Source organism: Hyaena hyaena, unplaced genomic scaffold, assembly GCF_003009895.1.
Source record: "Hyaena hyaena isolate Hyena2069 unplaced genomic scaffold, ASM300989v1 scaffold_25, whole genome shotgun sequence".
Taxonomy (NCBI): Eukaryota; Metazoa; Chordata; class Mammalia; order Carnivora; family Hyaenidae; genus Hyaena; species Hyaena hyaena.
Genome location: NW_024080657.1, coordinates 782186 through 799112, shown reverse-complemented (window position 1 = coordinate 799112; position 16927 = coordinate 782186). Strand labels below are relative to the sequence as shown.

Genomic DNA, 16927 nt, shown 5'->3' with positions numbered 1-16927 from the left:
GAGCTAGATGTTTAACAGACTGAGCCACCCAGGCCCCCTAAGCAATGGTTTCTTAGACGTGACCCCAAAATCATAATCAACCAAAGAAAAAAATTTGGACTTCACTAAAATTAAATTTTTGTGTTTCAAAGAACACCTAATAGCCAAAACATATAGAAGAGTGACAAATGGATAAGGAAAAAATAGCCATAGGATGGAATTTTAGTCTGCAGTTAAAAGGAACAAAACACTGGGGTGCCTGGGGCACTCAGTCAGTTGAGCATCCAACTTCAGTTCAGGTCATGATCTCATAGTTTGTGGGTTTGAGCCTCAAGTCGGGCTTTGCATGGACAGCACAGACCCGGCTTCAGATTCTGTCTCCCTCTCTCTCTGCCCCTCTCCTGCTCATGCTCTTTCAAAAATAAACTTAAAAAAAAGGAACTAAATACTAATTCGTATTACAACATGGATAAACCTCAAAAATAAGCAAAATGAAAGAAGCCAGACACCAAAGACCACATATATTGTGTGATTCCATTTACATGAAATGTCTAGAATAGGCAACTCCATAGAGAAGAAAGCAGATTAGCGTTTGCCTAGGTCTGTGGGAAGGGAAGGAATGATGGCTAAACAGGTACAAGTTTTCTTTTTGGTGTGATGAAAATGCTCTAAAATTAGATAGCAGTGATGGTTGCACAACTCTGAACGTACTAAAAACCACTGAATTGTATACTTTAATTATTTTAATGTTTATTTTTGAGAGAGAAAGAGTATGAGTGGGAAAGGGGCAGAGAGAGAAACACACACACACAGAATGCTGTCAGCACAGAGCCCGATGTGCAGCCTGAACTCACGTATCACAAGATCATGACCTGAGCCGAAGATAGGAGAGAGAAAATCCCAAGCAGGCTCCACACTGTCAGTGCAAAGCCGGATGCAGGGGCTCGATCTCATGAACCCTGAGATCATGACCTGAGCCAAAATTAAGTCAGCAGCTTAACCAACTGAGCCACCCAGGCACCCCTACTTTCTCAGACATTCTTGAATTCGAGTGATATGAATAGTCTTGTTCAAACCACTTTTTCTTTCTTTTTAAATGTTCTGTAGGCAAACCTCATACCAATGAATATAGCCTCCATACTAGGAAAGAGAAACAGGAGAAGGGTGTGTTAACCCAAAAGAAGGCAAGAAAAGAGAGGAAAGAAAGAAACCTTAAAAAAGTAGAACAGATATCACAAAATAATAAGAACCCAAGCATTTAGAAATCCCATTGAAAATGGACCACATTTTCTACTTCTGAAGTAAAAATTAACAAACTGGACAAAACCCAAAATGCAGACATATACTGATTATAGGAGACATGATTATGATTATAAGGGCAGTGAAAAGAAAGGTTAAAAGTAAAAGCATGGAAAGAGGTGTTATAACCAGACAGGCCCTACCTAACCAAAGGAAAGCTGTACAGCAGTACAACACAGAAGACCTTAAGGCAAAATACGATCTACATCTGGACACATAGTGGATCGCTAACCTTCATCAGGAATATCACAATTCTAAGCTCAGTTTCCCTCTGACAGCCCCCTCAAACCCTCCCTAGAACTACCTGTTCTCCACCTGGGCACTGATTCAATTCTTTGTAACCTCCCCAAGAATATCCCCCTAATGGTTGTCCCCTCTCTCTCCTGCATAATGAATTTCCTCTTTCCTGCAAGGTAATTCTCAACAACATATAAACATGCTTATATCACTTCATTTAAAAACAAAGAACAACCCCTGCCCCCTGCCACCCTCTCCTGACCCTATATCCCTTCGTTTCTCTATTCCTTGTACAGAAAAGTCATCAATACTTGGTCTCTACTTGATGTCTCCAGTTACTACTGTTTCCCTTTAACCCTTCTCTGGTCAGGCTGCCCCTGCCACCCACCTCCTTCCACCAGTTCAGGCCCCTTCTTCAAGGTCTCCAGCAACCTTACATTTCTAGGGGCACGTGGGTGGCTCAATCGGTTAAGTGTCCGACTTCGGCTAGGGTCATGATCTCCTGGTTTGTGGGTTTGAGCCCTGCATCAGGCTCTGTGTTGACAGCTCAGAGCCTGGAGCCTCCTTTGGATTCTGTCTCCCTTTCTGTCTGTCCTTCCCTCCCTCATGCTGTCTCTATCTCTCGTAAATAAACCCTAAAAAAAAATGTAAAAACCTTACATTTCTAGATCTGACCTGCTGTGCCCATCAGCAGCATGTGACACAGCAGAGTCTCTCTTCTTGAAAACCACTCAGTTGGGTTCCAGTTGCCTTCTCTCCCAGCTCACTGGTCACTCCTTTCCACCATTCAGTGCTCGTGTCTTTACCCAGGTGTTCAGGCTTTCCTGTCTCCTTGAGAGGACTCTCAGTATAATCTTCAGCCTGGGCCTTCCCAGCTCCCGTATCCAGCTGCCTGCTTGACATCCCCACTCTGATAGCTGGTAAAGCGCGTCACATTCAACATGCTTGAGACCGAACACCTGACTCCCGATATTTACACCAGTCTTCCCTAGCCCAGCTCCATCCTTTTTGTCCCCCAGATGCTGAACCGGTTTAGACTCCTTTCACTCCTACTCCATAACCAATCTCTCAGGAAATCCTACTCTGCCTTCCAATTGTATCCAGAATCTGCCCCCTTTCTCAGAAGTGCACCATGACCACTTATCTTACCTAAGTTATGGTTACATCCTCCTAATTCTCCCACTTTTTTATATATATATATATTTATTTTTGAGAGACAGAACATGAGTGGGGAATGGGCAGAAAGACACAGAGACACAGGATCCAAAGCAGGCTCCAGGCTCTGAGCTGTCAGCACAGCCTGATGCAGGACTTGAACTCACGAGACATTGTCTCTTTTGTTATTTTCTGTCTCCACGCAGGAGAATGTAAGCCCCACCAGGGCAGGGGCTTTGTTTTGTTCACTGCTTTCTCCCCAGAAGCTAGAAGAGTGCCTCGTATACAGTAGGTACCCTGTAAGTATTCACTGAATGAATGTCAGGACCGGGGAGAGGGTGCTGCTGTCTTCCTACTATTCCACAGTGTCCTGACGCTCCTGCAGTTACACAAGAGATGCCGGAGACACAGTAAAATTAGACGTGAAATTGTCATTATAGCAGACATTATTTATGATGCAGATCTAAAGAGAACAGAGTTATACAAGGTTGCCTCACATGAGGTCAATGTACAGATCTCAAAATAACTAATCAGAATATGCAAAACACGATTCATTTTATTATCAAACCAAAAACTAGATAGTACCAAGAAAGAAACTTAAGAAAAATATGTAAAACCTTCATGGAGAAATTCATCAAACTTGAATAGAAGGATATAAAAGGGAGATCTGAATAAACAGTATTAAGCTTTATTCATAGCTAAGAACACTCAATATTTTATTTTTTTAAATGTTTTATCTATTTCTGAGAGAGAGACAGCATGAGTAGGGGAGGGTCAGAGAGAGAGGGAGACACAGAATCCGAAATAGGCTCCAGGCTCTGAGCTGGCAGTCAACACAGAGCCCGATGGGGGGCTCGAACCCTCGAACCGTGAGATCGTGGCCTGAGCCAAAGTCAGACGCTTAACTGACTGGGCCACCCAGGCGCCCCAAGAAGACTCAGTATTTTACAGGTATCCCGATATCCCAAATTCATCTATAAATTCAGTGCTCCAGCAAAAATTTTCCAAGGAATTCAATAAACTAATTCCAAAATTAGTATTGAAAGAATGAAGAAGTACATAATTTAAAAAAAAATTTCTGAACAAATACAATAAGAGGGATTCACTCTACCAGATACCAAGGAATGTTAAAAAGCTATGGCAATTAACAGTTATACTAATGCAAAAATAGACAGAATAGAATACAGCCCAGAAACATAACCCTGTTGATGTAAAATTTCACAGAGGTTATGACTAAATAGTATCACTAATCAGAGAAAAAAGTAATGATTTCGATAAACTGGTGTTGTGACAATTGGCTTTCCATACAAAAATAAATGAGATTACAGAGTACACGGGTATAAACTGCAGGTGGATTAAACACCTAAATATGAGGAAAAAAGCCCTAAGTTTGAAACCATGAAAAAATCTCTATGCCACTGGAACACAGAAGGTGTTTTTGTTTTTTTATTAATGTTTATTTTATTTCTGAGAGAGAGTGTGAGCAGGGGAGGGGTAGAGAGGGGGACAGACGATCTGAAGCTGACAGCAGCAAGCCCAACATGGGGCTTGAACTCACGAACCAGGAGATCATGACCTGAGCCGAAGTCACTCAACGGACTGAGCTGCCCAGGCGCCCTGGAACATAGAAAGTATTCTTAATAATCGAAGATGCAGGGGTGCCTATGTGGCACAGTTGGTTAAGCATCCAACTCTTGATTTCAGCTCAGGTCATGATCTCATGGTTTGTGAGTTTGAGCCCTGCATTAGGCTCCCTGCTGACAGTGCAGAGCCTGCTTAGTATTCTCTTTCTCTCTCTGCCCCTCCCCTGCATGTGTGTGCTCTCTTTCAAAATAAAAAAAATATGTATTACTTAAAAAAAAACTTATGAAAGATCTCAAATCAACAATCTAACTTTACAACTTAAGGAGCTAGAAAAAAATCAAATCCAAAGCCAGCAGAAAGAAGGAAACAAAGATTAGAGCAGAGAGAGAACAGAAAAACAATAAAGAAAAATTAAGGAAACAAAAAGATCACCAAAACTGACAAGAGTTTAGCTAGAGGGACTAAGAGAAGAAGACTCAGATACTAAAATCAGAAATGGAAGTAGAAGCATTACTACCAATTCTATGGAAATAATAAGACTGTAAGAGTTCTAGAACAGTTACACACCAACAAACTGGATAACCTAGATGAAATGGACAAATAGCTAAGACTAAATCATGAAAAAATAGAAAATCTGAATAGACCTTTATCTAGTAAGGAGACTTAATCAGTGCTCAATCAGTATTTAAAATCCCCCAACAAAGAAAAGGAGGAAACACTTGCTCACTCATCCTATGAAGCCTCATTATTCTGAATCCAAAGCCAGACAAAGACATTCAAGAAAACTATAGACCAATATCCCTTATGAACATCGACACAAAAATCCTCAACAAAATATTAGCAAATACAATTCAGTGGCATGTTAAAAGGATTACATATCATGACCAAGTGGGATTTATTCCTGGAATGCAAGGATGATTCAACATGAAAATCGATCAGTGTCCTACTATGCTGCATCAACAGGATGAAGGGAAACAACCACATGATCATCTCAATTGATGCAGAAAAAGCACTTGACAGAAGTCAACACCTTTTCATGAGAAAAACACTTATGAAACTAGGAATAGAAGGAAACTAGCTTAACATAATAAAAGCCATCTATGAAAAACCCGCAGAAAACATACTCAGTGATGAAAGACTGAAAGTGTTCCCTCTAAAATCAGAGATGAGGCAAGGATGCTCACTATTACCACTTCTATTCAACAGTACCGGAAGGGCACCTGCATCACTCAGTCAGTTAAGCATCCGACTCCTGATTTCAGTTGAGGTCTTGATCCCAGCGTCATGGGATTGAGCTCTAAGTCAGACTCCACACTGAACATGGGGCCTGCTTAAGATTCTCTCTCTCTCTCTCTCTCTCTCTCTCTCCCCCTCTGCCCTACTTCCCTGCTTGCCCTTTCACACTCTCTAAAATTGAAAAACAACAACAACAACAACAAAAAACAGTGTTGGAAGTTGGAAGTTCTACCCAGAGCAGTCAGGCAAGAAAATGAAAACACCTCTATGTTGGAAAGGAAGAAATAAAATTATCTCTGCTTACAGATATGATATTCTATGTAGAAAAGCCTAAAGATAACACACAAACACACATACACAATTAGAAGTAACGAATCTGCAAAATAGCAGGATACAAAGCAAACAAAAATCAGTTGCATTTCTATATGCTAACAATGGACAAGCTGAAAGGGAAATTACAAAAACAATTCCATTTACAACAGCATCAAAAAGAATAAAATATTTAAATAACCAGGGAGGTGAAAGACTGGTACAATGGAAACTACAAAAAACATTGCTAAAGAAATCAAAGAAGACATGATAAAAACACATCCCTATTTGTGGAATGAAGACTTAATATTGTTAAAATGTCAGTACTACCCAAAATCATTTATAGAATCAATACAGTCCCTTTCAAAAATCCCAATCATGTTTTTTTTTTTTAGATGAAACAGAAAAACCTATCCTAAAATTCATATGATTTGAGGGGACCCAAATATGCAAAACAATTTTGAAAAAGAACAAAATGGAAGGACTCCTACTTCTTGATTTCAAAACCTACTACAAAGCTACAGAAATCAAAACAGTGGTATTGGCATAAATAGTCAATGGAACAAAATAGCCTTGAAATAAACCCTTGCATATAAGGTCAAAAGATTTTTGGCAAGGGTACCAAGACAAATGGAGAAAAGGAGAGTCCTTTCAACAGATGTTGCTGGGAAAAGTGGATATCCACATGCAAAAGTATTTAACACCATATGCAAAAATTAACTCAAAATGGATCAAGGACCTAAATGTAAGACCTTTTTTTGACAGAAAAATTCTTAGAAGAAAAAACAGTACAAAAGTTTCAAGACCTTGGATTTGCAGTGATTTCTTGGCTCTGATACAAAAGGAGCAGGTAACAAAAGAGAAAACAAACTGGACTTTATGAAAACTTAATATTTTGTGCAAAGTCATTATCCATAGAGTAAAAAGAGAACCCACAGAAGGGGAGAAAATACTTGCAAATGATATATCTGGGTAAAGAATTAATACTTGAAATATACAGGGACCGCTGGGTGGCTTAGTTGGTTAAGCATCTGACTCTCAGTTTCAGCTCAGGTCATGATCTCACAGGTTTTGAGTTTGAGCCCCATATGAGGCTTCATGCTGACACTGTGGAGCCTGCTTGGGATTCTCTCTCTCCCTCTCTCTCTGCCCGTCCCCTACTTGTGTTCTGTGTCTCTCTCTCAAAAATAAAAATAAGTAAACTTAAAAAAATTTTTTTTAAATACTTAGAATATATAGAGAGCTCCTAAAATTCAGTAACAAAAGACCGAAACAACTGGATTTAAAAATAGGCAAAGGACTTCAATGGACATTTCTCCAAAGAAGATAGGTGAATGGCCAACAAACACATAAAGAAATGCTCAAAATCACTAATCATTAGGGAAATGTAAGTCAAAACTATAATAAGATACCACCTCATACCCATTAGGATGGCTACGATCAAAAAAACAGGAAACAGCAAATGTTGGCAAGGATGTGGAGAAATTCGAACCCTTAAGCACTTGCAGGTGGGAATGTAAAATGATACACTGTGAAAAACTAAAAATAAAATTACCATATGATCTAGCAGTTCCACTTCTGGGTATATCTTCAAAAAAGAACTGAAAGGCAAGGACTTGAGAGGTATCTGGACACCCATGTTCACAGCAGAATTCATTACTCATATAGCTGAAACATGGAAGCAATCCAAGCATCTACTGATGGATGAATGGGTAAGTGAAATGTGGTGTATACCTAATGGAGTATTGTTCAGTCATAAAAAGGAATTTTGTTCTGAGATATGGGGACATTAACGTTAAGTGAAACAAGCCAATCAAAAAAGATAAATACTGTGTGATTACATTTTCATGAGGTACTTAAGAGTATTTGGAATACAAAGACACAAAGTGTAATAATAGTTGTCCAGGGCTTGAGGGGGAAGGCAGAATGAGGAGTTATTATCATTCAATGGGTAAAAACTGAAATGTCTTACAAGATAAAAAGGGTTATGGGGATGGATGGTGGTGACAGTTGTACAACACTATGAATGTATTTAATACCACTGAACTGTACATTTATTTTTATTTTTTTTAATTTTTTTTTTTTTTATTTCTAGGAGAGAGAGAGAGAGACAGCGTGAGCAGGGGACGGTCAGAGAGAGAGGGAGTGACAGACTCTGAAACAGGCTCCAGGCTCTGAGCTGGCAGTCAGCACAGAGCCCGACATGGGGCTCGAACCCACGAACTGCGAGATCATGACCTAAGCGAAAGTCGGCCGCTTAACCGACTAAGCCACCCAGGCGCCCCTGAACTGTACATTTATTTTTAAAAATTTATTTATTTTGAGAGAGAGAGCAGGAGGGGCAGAGAGAGATAGAGATAGAGAATCCCAAGAAGTCTCCACACTATCAGCACAGAGCCCATTGCGGGGCTCGAACTCATGAACTGGGAGATCACGACCTAAGCCAAAACCAAGAGTTTGACACTTAGTTGACTGGGTCACCTAGGGGCCACTATTTATTATTATTTTTTAAAGATTTTATTTTTAAGTAATCTCCATTCCCAGTGTGGGGCTCGAACTCACAACCCTGAGATCAAGAGTCAGCACTCCTCCACCTAGTGCGCCAGCCAGGTGCCCCTGAACTGTACATTTAAAAACGGTTAATGAGGAGTGCCTGGGTGGCTCAGTCGGTTAAGCATCCAACTTCAGCTCAGGTCATGATCTCACAGTTCGTGGGTTCAAGTCCTGGGTCAGGCTGTGTGCTGACAGCTCAGAGGCTGGAGCCTGTTTCAGATTCTGTGTCTGCCTCTCCCCTGTTCACACTCTCTCTCTGTCTCACTCTCAAAAATAAATAAAGATTTTAAAAAATTAAAAAAAAAAAAAAAAAAAACATTAATGAGGGGCACCTGAGTGGTTCAGTTGGTTGAGTCTGATTTTGGTTCAGGTCATGATCTCACAGTTCATGAGTTCGAGCCCTGCATCAGGCTCCTGAAATTAATTTTACACTATATGTTAACTAACTAGAATTTAAATAAAAACTTGAAACATTAAAAGAAAATAAAAATATAAATGGATAAGGTGGTAAATGTTATATGTATGAAAGAAAATACTGCCTCTTAGAGAAACCAGATTTTTCTCTGAAGAAGATTATGAAGGACTGCAGAGAAAGAGGACTAATATTTCAAGGTCTTCCTCTAAGGAAAGAGCCAGCTGGTCACCTAATCACCCTATACAGCATAATGTCCTTCAACTCAGATGGACAACAAGACCACTTTAATGTAAGCAGTACCTGTCACTTTGTCACCAATAGAAAGAAATCACAGATAATTTCATATCATGTTATAGCTGTCAGTTATCTTGAAATAATGTTTACTGTAATCACTAATTTGAAATTCTAGTAATTAGACTCACTGTTAGATTGTTATTTAATGCCCTAACAAAGAAGTACACATTTTGGTAACTATACTAATGTAACTGGCTTCCTTTGTTATTTTGATGTAATTTTTACTATGTTATTTAAAGCCAATTTTCTTAGGTGTCCATAGAAGCCTACTTTTCAACAAGCCCTGCACAGAGCTGCCAGTTAGTTTCTCAGTGCCTCCATCTTCTTATCCTAATTTTAATTTTTATTAAATTAATATATATTCATAACTTTAAAAATAAGTAGGGATACCTGAATGACTCAGTCAGTTAGGTGTCCAACTTTGGCTCAGGTCATGATTTCATTGTCCATGAGTTCAAGCCCTCCGTCAAGCTCTGTGCTGACAGCTCAGAGCCTGGAGCCTGCTTCGGATTCTGTGTCTCCGTCTGTCTCTGCACCTACCCCATTAGCACTCTGTCTCTCTCTCTCTCAAAAATAAATAAACATTAAAAAAATGTGTTTAAGTAAGTAAAAGCACAGCAATCAAAGAAAAATAAAGAGGACTAGGTCAGAATTAAAAACTACCATGTATCAAATGATACTATCAAGAAAATGAAAAGATGAAATGGGAGAAAATGTTTGCAAATCATGTATTTAATAAGCACCTATTATTCAAAAATATATATAAAGAACTCTTGCAACTCAACAACAAAAAGACAACTCAATTAACAAATGGGCAAAGGAAATGAATAGGTTTTTCTCCAAAAAGATACCCAAATGACGATTAATAAGAACATGAAAAGATGCTCAACATCATTAGGGAAATGCAAATCAAAACAACAACGAGCTACCAATTTATACCTACTAGAATGGCTATTTTCTTTTAAGGAGATGAAAAGTAAGTGTTAGCAGGATGTGGAGAAATTGGAACCTCTGTGCATTGCTGGTGGGAAGGTAAACTGGTGCAGCCACTGTAAAAATCAGTAAGGCGGTTCCTCAGGAAGCTGTAGACACAGGTCACCACACGACGCAGCAATCCCACTCCTAAGTATATTTCTGAGAGAACTGCAACGGTGACTGATGCAGGTACTTGTGTGCCAGTGTTCACTGTGGCACTATTCCCAGTAGCTGAAAGGTGGAAATAACCCAAGTGTCCAACCACAGATAAGTGGAAAAACAAAATGTGCTATTTATACACAGTGGAAATCTTCTTATTTAGCCTTAAAAGGGAATGAGGGGGGGCGCCTGGGTAGCTCTGTTGGTTAAGCATCTGACTTCAGCCCAGGTCATGATCTCACAGTCTGTGGGTTTGAGCCCCATGTCGGGCTCTGTGCGGACAGCTCAGAGCCTGGAGCCTGCTTCACATTCTGTGTCTCCCTCTCTCTCTGCCCCACCCCCCCACCCCCCGACCTCGCTCTCTGTCTCTCAAAATAAAGACAAAAAAATTAAAAAAAAAAAAAAAAAAGGGAATGAGGTTCTGACATATACTACAACATAGATGAACTCTGAAAACATGCCAAACACAAAAGGACAAACAGCAACACCTCACTTTTATGAATTATCTCAAATAGGCAAATTCACAGAGAAATCAGATTAGAAGTTACTAGGGACTGGGGAGAGCACAATGGGGAGTTATTGCTTAATAGGTACAGAATTTCTGTTTGGGGTGGTGAGAAAGTTCTGGAAATAAATATTGATGATGTGTGACATTGTGAATGTAAGTAATGACACTGAATTGTACACTTAAAAGTGGTTAAAATGGGGGCACCTGGGTGGCTCAGTTGGTTAAGCGTCCAACTCTTGATCTTGGCTCAGGTCATGATCTCACGGTTCATGAGTTCAAGCCCCATGTTGGGCTTTGCACTGACAACGCAGAGCCTGCTTGGGATTCTCTCCCTCTCTCTCAAAAATAAACAAACATTAAAAAAAGTGGTTAAAATGGCAAACTTTTTGTTATGTATATTTTACCATAAAAAAATGACAAAAGTTAGACAGTTACATATGATCCAGTAGTTCCACTCCTACATCTATGTATACACTGAAGACTTGAACACAGCATTATTCATGATGGCTTTTACCTTTACGTTAAAGAGTCTTAAAAAAGTCTTTATATCCCGATGCTTAAATAATTATTTCTTCATCTGTGATGTTACTACCATATATTACTAACAGACCAGCATATAACCTACTCCTGCGTCAGTTCCTCACTTTTAAATACAAATAACCAAGACCACTGGACGTTCCAGGAAAACATCAAAACTAAAAGACAAAAATAAAGCTGGAACCTAAAGGACAGACAGCACAGGGTCCCAGGAAAACTTACATTTATATACATAGGTCTTGGAGGGGCAGGAGATACTCTCTGCATAAAACAATGACAAAATATCATGAAAAAGGAACAGCAGAACGACCTCTTTCATGGATGGCCACAGTAAACATGGATGGAGTTTGGAGATAAGGTCAAGAAAACGTCCCCATCTCCATAGATTTCTCCAACAAAAATATACACATAGCCACAAGGCATATTCAAAGATGCTGGACAATATTAGCCATCATGGAGATGCAAATTAAAACCATCATGACATACTACTACAAGTTCCACTAGGATGGCTAGATTCAAAAAGACCAATAATTGAAGGGCGCCTGCATGGCTCAGTTGGTTAAGTGTCCAACTCTTGGTTTCGGCTCAGTTCATGATCTCGCAGTTTTCAATTTCAAGCCCTGTGTCAGGCTGGCAATTCGGAGCCTGCCTGGGATTCTCTCCTGTCTCTCTACTCCTCCCCTGCTCATGCTCTCTCTCTCAATAAGCTAAAAACAACAACAACAACAACAACAACAAAAACCCACAATAATTCCAAGTGTTGGTGAGGATGTGGATAAATTAGAATCCTCATATACCACTAGTGGGAATGTTAAGTGGTACAGCCACTGTGGAAAATCATTTGGCACATTCCTCAGAAAGTTAAACACTGAGTTTCCATATGATCTAGCAGTTCTGTTCCTGGGCATGTATCTAAAAGAAATGAATATACATTCACACAAAAACTTACACACAGTGTTCAGAGCAGCACTACTGATATTTTCTGAAGTATGGAAAAAACCAAATGTCCGTCAACAGATGAATGTATAAAAAATGAAGTATACCTATAAAATGGAATATTATTCAGCAATAAGGAATGATGTGTTGATCATTGCTACAACTTGGATGAATCTTAAAAACATTATACAAAATGAAAGAAGCGAGACACAAAAGACCACATATTGTATGATTCCATTTTTAGAAGTGTCTAGACTAGGCAAATCCACCGAGACAGGATTGTGGCTGCTAAGAGCTAAGAAGGTGGAAGGAATGAGAAGCGACTAGTAACAGTTACAAGGTTTCTTTTTGGAGTGACGGAAATGTTCTGAAATTAGTAGTGATGGTTGTACAACACTGAGTCTACTAACTGCCACTTAAGTGTACACTTTGAGTGTACTGCCTGGGTGGCTCAGTTAGTTAAATGTCCAACTCTTGATTTTGGCTTAGGTCATGATCCCAGGGTTGTGGGGTCGAGCCCCATGTTAGGATCTGCACTGATCATGGAGTCTGCTTAGGATTCTCTCTCTCTCTCTCTCTCTCTCACTCTCTGCCCCTCCCCTGCTCATGTGTGCGCACAGGCACTCTCTCTTGCTCTCTCAAAAAATAAAAAAATAAAAGGGTGAATTTCATGGCATGTAAATTATCAATAAAGATCTTATAGCATGAAAAAGAAAGCCTTCAGGGTGCCTGGGTGGCTCAGTCGGTTAAGCGTCCTACTTAGGCTCAGGTCATGATCTCACGGTTCGTGGGTTCGAGCCCCGTGTTGGGCTCTGTGCTGACAGCTAGCTCAGAGCCTGGAGCCTGTTTCGGATTCTGTATCTTCCTCTCTCTCTGACCCTCCCCTGCTCACGCTGTCTCTCTCTCTCTCAGAAATAAACAAAACATTAAAAAAAAATTTTTTTAATTAAAAAAAAGAAAGCCTTACAGAATGATAGACAACCAAAAGATATGAGGAAGAAAAGATCAGAGACTGAGACTCAAATCCAGCAGGTCCAACATCAAGTGACACAAATTTCAGAGAAAACAGAACAAATGAAAGTGAGGAAATTATTTTTAAAAATTAATGCAAGGCTATTTCTCAGAAACAAAAGACCTGCATATAGAAAGGGGCTATCAACTACGGGCACGTACATTCCTATACAAAGTCCCATTCCACAGCACAGCATTGAGAAATTTCATGAGAGGTCAAAGAGCCTAACGGCTTCCATAGTAAAAAACAAAAAACAAAAAACAAAGGACTGAAATTAGAATGCATCAAACTTTTAAGCACAAGTAATAGAAGCCAAACACAATATAACCTTAAAGATCCTGAGGGGAAAATTATTTTCAACTTCACTTTTATATGTATATATGTTATATATACATACAAACGTATACATTTATATATATAATTCATTTTCAACTTTATACTCAGCCAAACTGCGTGAGTTCTGAATAAAGACATGCAGTTGCCAAAAATTTATCTCGAACTGAAAGTGTGTTCCAGCAAAATGAGGGACTATGCCAAGAAAGCAGAAGGCCATGTGGCCTGGAAAGCGGGACAGTGGGCCAAGGGCAGTCCCAGGTGATAAAAAGGGAAGTTTCTGGACAGTAGTGAGGCAGCCAGCAGGCCCAGAGAGTAGCCTGGTCAGATCAGAATAGAGAACAGAAGGGCACCAGGAAAAATATGAAATCATGAGATTATTTGGTATGTCTGCATATTTGAAAAATAATTCTGATGAAGGCTGGCAGATCTGGTGGAGCATGTGAAAACATTACAAATAAGAATTTAGAAAATGGAAATGTATGAAAAAGATGAGGCAATCGTGTATTCTAGGAAAAATAAAACATGTAAGAAAAGGAAATTAAACCATAATATAGCAGGAGTCTCTGCAGTGAACAATATTTACATGCTCACAGTAAACAGAAATACTGGTGGTTACTGAACCCAAAATTGTGATGTAAGACATGGGGTGGGGCACAGGAGGCAGAGGTGATACAGCTAACTACTCACCTCTTATAAGCAGGAAATCAATACATGATAATGATTAATTTGAGAGGAAATAAGAGGAAAAAAAAGAGCAACAGGAAGGTGAATACCAGGATGTACAGCTGACAAGAGCTGCAAGCGAAGAAGTCAGGTCATGCAGTGGCCTGGATGGTTCCTATCAGAAGGCTTTCAGTGCCCCCTCCAGCCCTTCCCTCCACTGTGATTTGTTAAATGCTCTTACTGTGCAAAGTTATTAAGTACACAGCTCACAACAGTTCTCTGCGCAGCAGCAGGTATGACCTTAAACCTGGGAACTGGCCTAAAGGTCTATAGATATGGACCCATCCTCAGGTTCCACGCCATCAGGTGTCAGTGGGATGCTGACTTCATCTTTTCTAGATACTCTGGAGACCTGTCCTTCCTGCATGTTCTGTAGAGGGGCTCTCATGGAGGATGAGCTTTGGCTGAACCAGGTCAGGGCAGGGTGTAGCTGCTGGGGCCATGGCCTGGAGCTTCCCAGGGGCCACCCCTCTCCTGCTAACAACCACCTGTGAATCTAGGCTCCCTATGTATTTTTAGCTCCTTCCAGGACTTATTTCTTAGAGGAATTTTTGGAAAGAGGCATGGATAGATAGAAATAGAAGTAGAGAAGTAGATGGCTTCTATCTCACCCATTCACAGTTCTGCACACCCTGCTGAGGCCTGTGGTTAGATCCCTGGTGCCTGGCACTCAATAAGGAGCCGTTGACGACATAAGCACAATACCAACTTTCTGTGTCCCACACTTCTTTGGGCCCTTCACATGCATTGCCACCTTCAGTCCTCACAAATGCCGCCAGAGAAGGCAGGAGTAGCTCTACATTACACAGAAGAAACCGAGGACTCAGGTAATTTCACTAGGGAGGAAAGAGGTGGGATCCAAGCCCACAGCCTGTACACCCAGCAGCTGCTGCCATAAATCCTTCTTTGAGAAAGGTCAGGTTAGGGGCGCCTAGGTGGCTCAGTTGATTAAGCGTCTGACTTCGGCTCAGGTCATGACCTCGCGGTTCGTGGGTTTGAGCCCCGTGTCGGGCTCTGTGCTGACAGCCAGCTCAGAGCCTGGAGCCTGTTTCAGATTCTGTATCTCCCTCTCTCTCTGACCCTCCCCTGCTCACACTGCCCCTCTACACACTCCCCCTCAGAAATAAATAAAACATTAAAAAAAAAAAAGGTCAGGTTAGGTAGACAGAAGGAAGGAAAGAATGGAAATAATAGCTGAGCTCACAGCTGACTCAAGAAGGGAAACTGAGGCCTTCTCCACTCGGAGGCTCTGAGGCTGGAGAATGAAATGCACACCCTTCTCTCCAGCCAGGGACCCATCCCTGCAGCACTCACCTTCTTCAGAGAGGTTGTTCTCTTTGGTCTCCTTGTCCATCTGGCAGCACCAGCCCTCCAGCCGCTCTGTTTCTGCCTGAAGTAGCTTCAAGAACCAGTAGCCATCCCGGCGGCAGGCCCCTGGCTGTGCTGGTTCTGCTGGAGAGCTGGAAGAGGTCTCGAGCCAGGGGTCAGGCGGGGGCAGCGAGGATGCCTCTAGGGCAGGGTCGCTGTTGTCTCCATAGGAGAGGTTGCGCTTGATCTGGGCAATCTTGGGGGCCTGCCGAGGGCCGGCATCAATGCTGATGGAGTTGGGGTGTGGGGTACAGTCCGGGAGGCTCCTCTCAGATGACTTACAGCTTGAGTCATTGGCATCCTGGGTATCTGAGTCGGTGTCCCGGCGGGAGGACATGCTGTGAGAGGGGGCGCTGCTTCTGGGGGGCAGGGGAGTGGAGTGGGGTGGGGACAGGAAGGGGTGAGAGTCACCAAGAGGGCCAGAGACCAGAGGCCACCCCGACCCGGACACACGGGAGACAGAGAAACAGATGCATCGTCTGCTCACCATGCGCCTGAAGCGGGTCCCACAGCCCCTGCCTCATTCTCTGCTCAGCCCTTGCCCCACCCGTGCCCACACGCGCACACACACACACAGACAAGGTCATAAGGTTGCCTGTTTACTGCAGTGGGGCCAGAAGACCACCAACACTGGGGTGCTGGGCCGTGTCTTTGCCGGCCGTGGCCCCCCACGGGCCAATTGATCTTATAGAGCAAGCGCTCACGGGCCCGCCCGCCTGCCTGCCCAGCCTCCCGTGCCTGGGCCACTGCCCAAACCCCAAACCCAGCTTGGTTATCAGAAATCCAGCAGGGAGAAGTGGGTTAGGGAGAGCAGGAGAGGTGAGAGCAGAGGGAGGGGGAGGAGAGGGAGAGGCAGCCACCGCCTCTGTGCGACTTACCGCCAGTCGTCCTCTACCTGAACCCCGATGGACTGGAATTTGGTAGCGGGACTGGGCTCCTCTTTTGGCACTGGCTGAATGCAGTCAACCTTATTGAAGGACAACGACAGCAACGGCACGGGGACAAAGACAAAAATAAAAAACAAACACCACACTTGCTGCTGAAATTCACATTAGTGGGACGACGCAGAAGGACACACAGACACGAGGCATGCGGACACTGCACGTGGGCCCGAGGCTGGACCCAGGTAAGCCGGGCACTGCTCATTCGCGCGGAGGCGGGCGGGCGGGTGGGCAGGAGGTGGGATGGGGTGGAGATGACTGGCTTTCCCTACTCTGAGGAGGGTGCCATCACATCGATTGCTTTGGGTCCGTTGTCCTCCGAGAGGTGGGAACCGTTCCTTCTAGTCCTCTCCTTTACACGCATCAAAGAG

At 42.1% G+C, this 16927-nt stretch overlaps 1 protein-coding gene across 7 annotated transcripts in view; it reads right to left on the bottom strand.

Moving 5' to 3' along the window:
• The window catches only part of DLGAP4 (DLG associated protein 4), an 81299-nt gene that overhangs the window by 10485 nt on the left and 53887 nt on the right, over positions 1-16927 (bottom strand). For 5 of the 7 annotated variants that reach the window (XM_039227121.1, XM_039227123.1, XM_039227125.1 and 2 more), the window contains 2 exons: positions 16494-16582; positions 15562-15974 (listed from right to left, as the gene is read on the bottom strand). In XM_039227121.1, the coding sequence (XP_039083052.1) occupies positions 15562-15974; positions 16494-16582 (502 nt within the window). Of the gene's footprint in view, positions 1-15561; positions 15975-16493; positions 16583-16828; positions 16909-16927 lie in introns of all 7 variants that reach the window. The other 2 variants (XM_039227127.1, XM_039227122.1) reach the window with 2 other exon arrangements.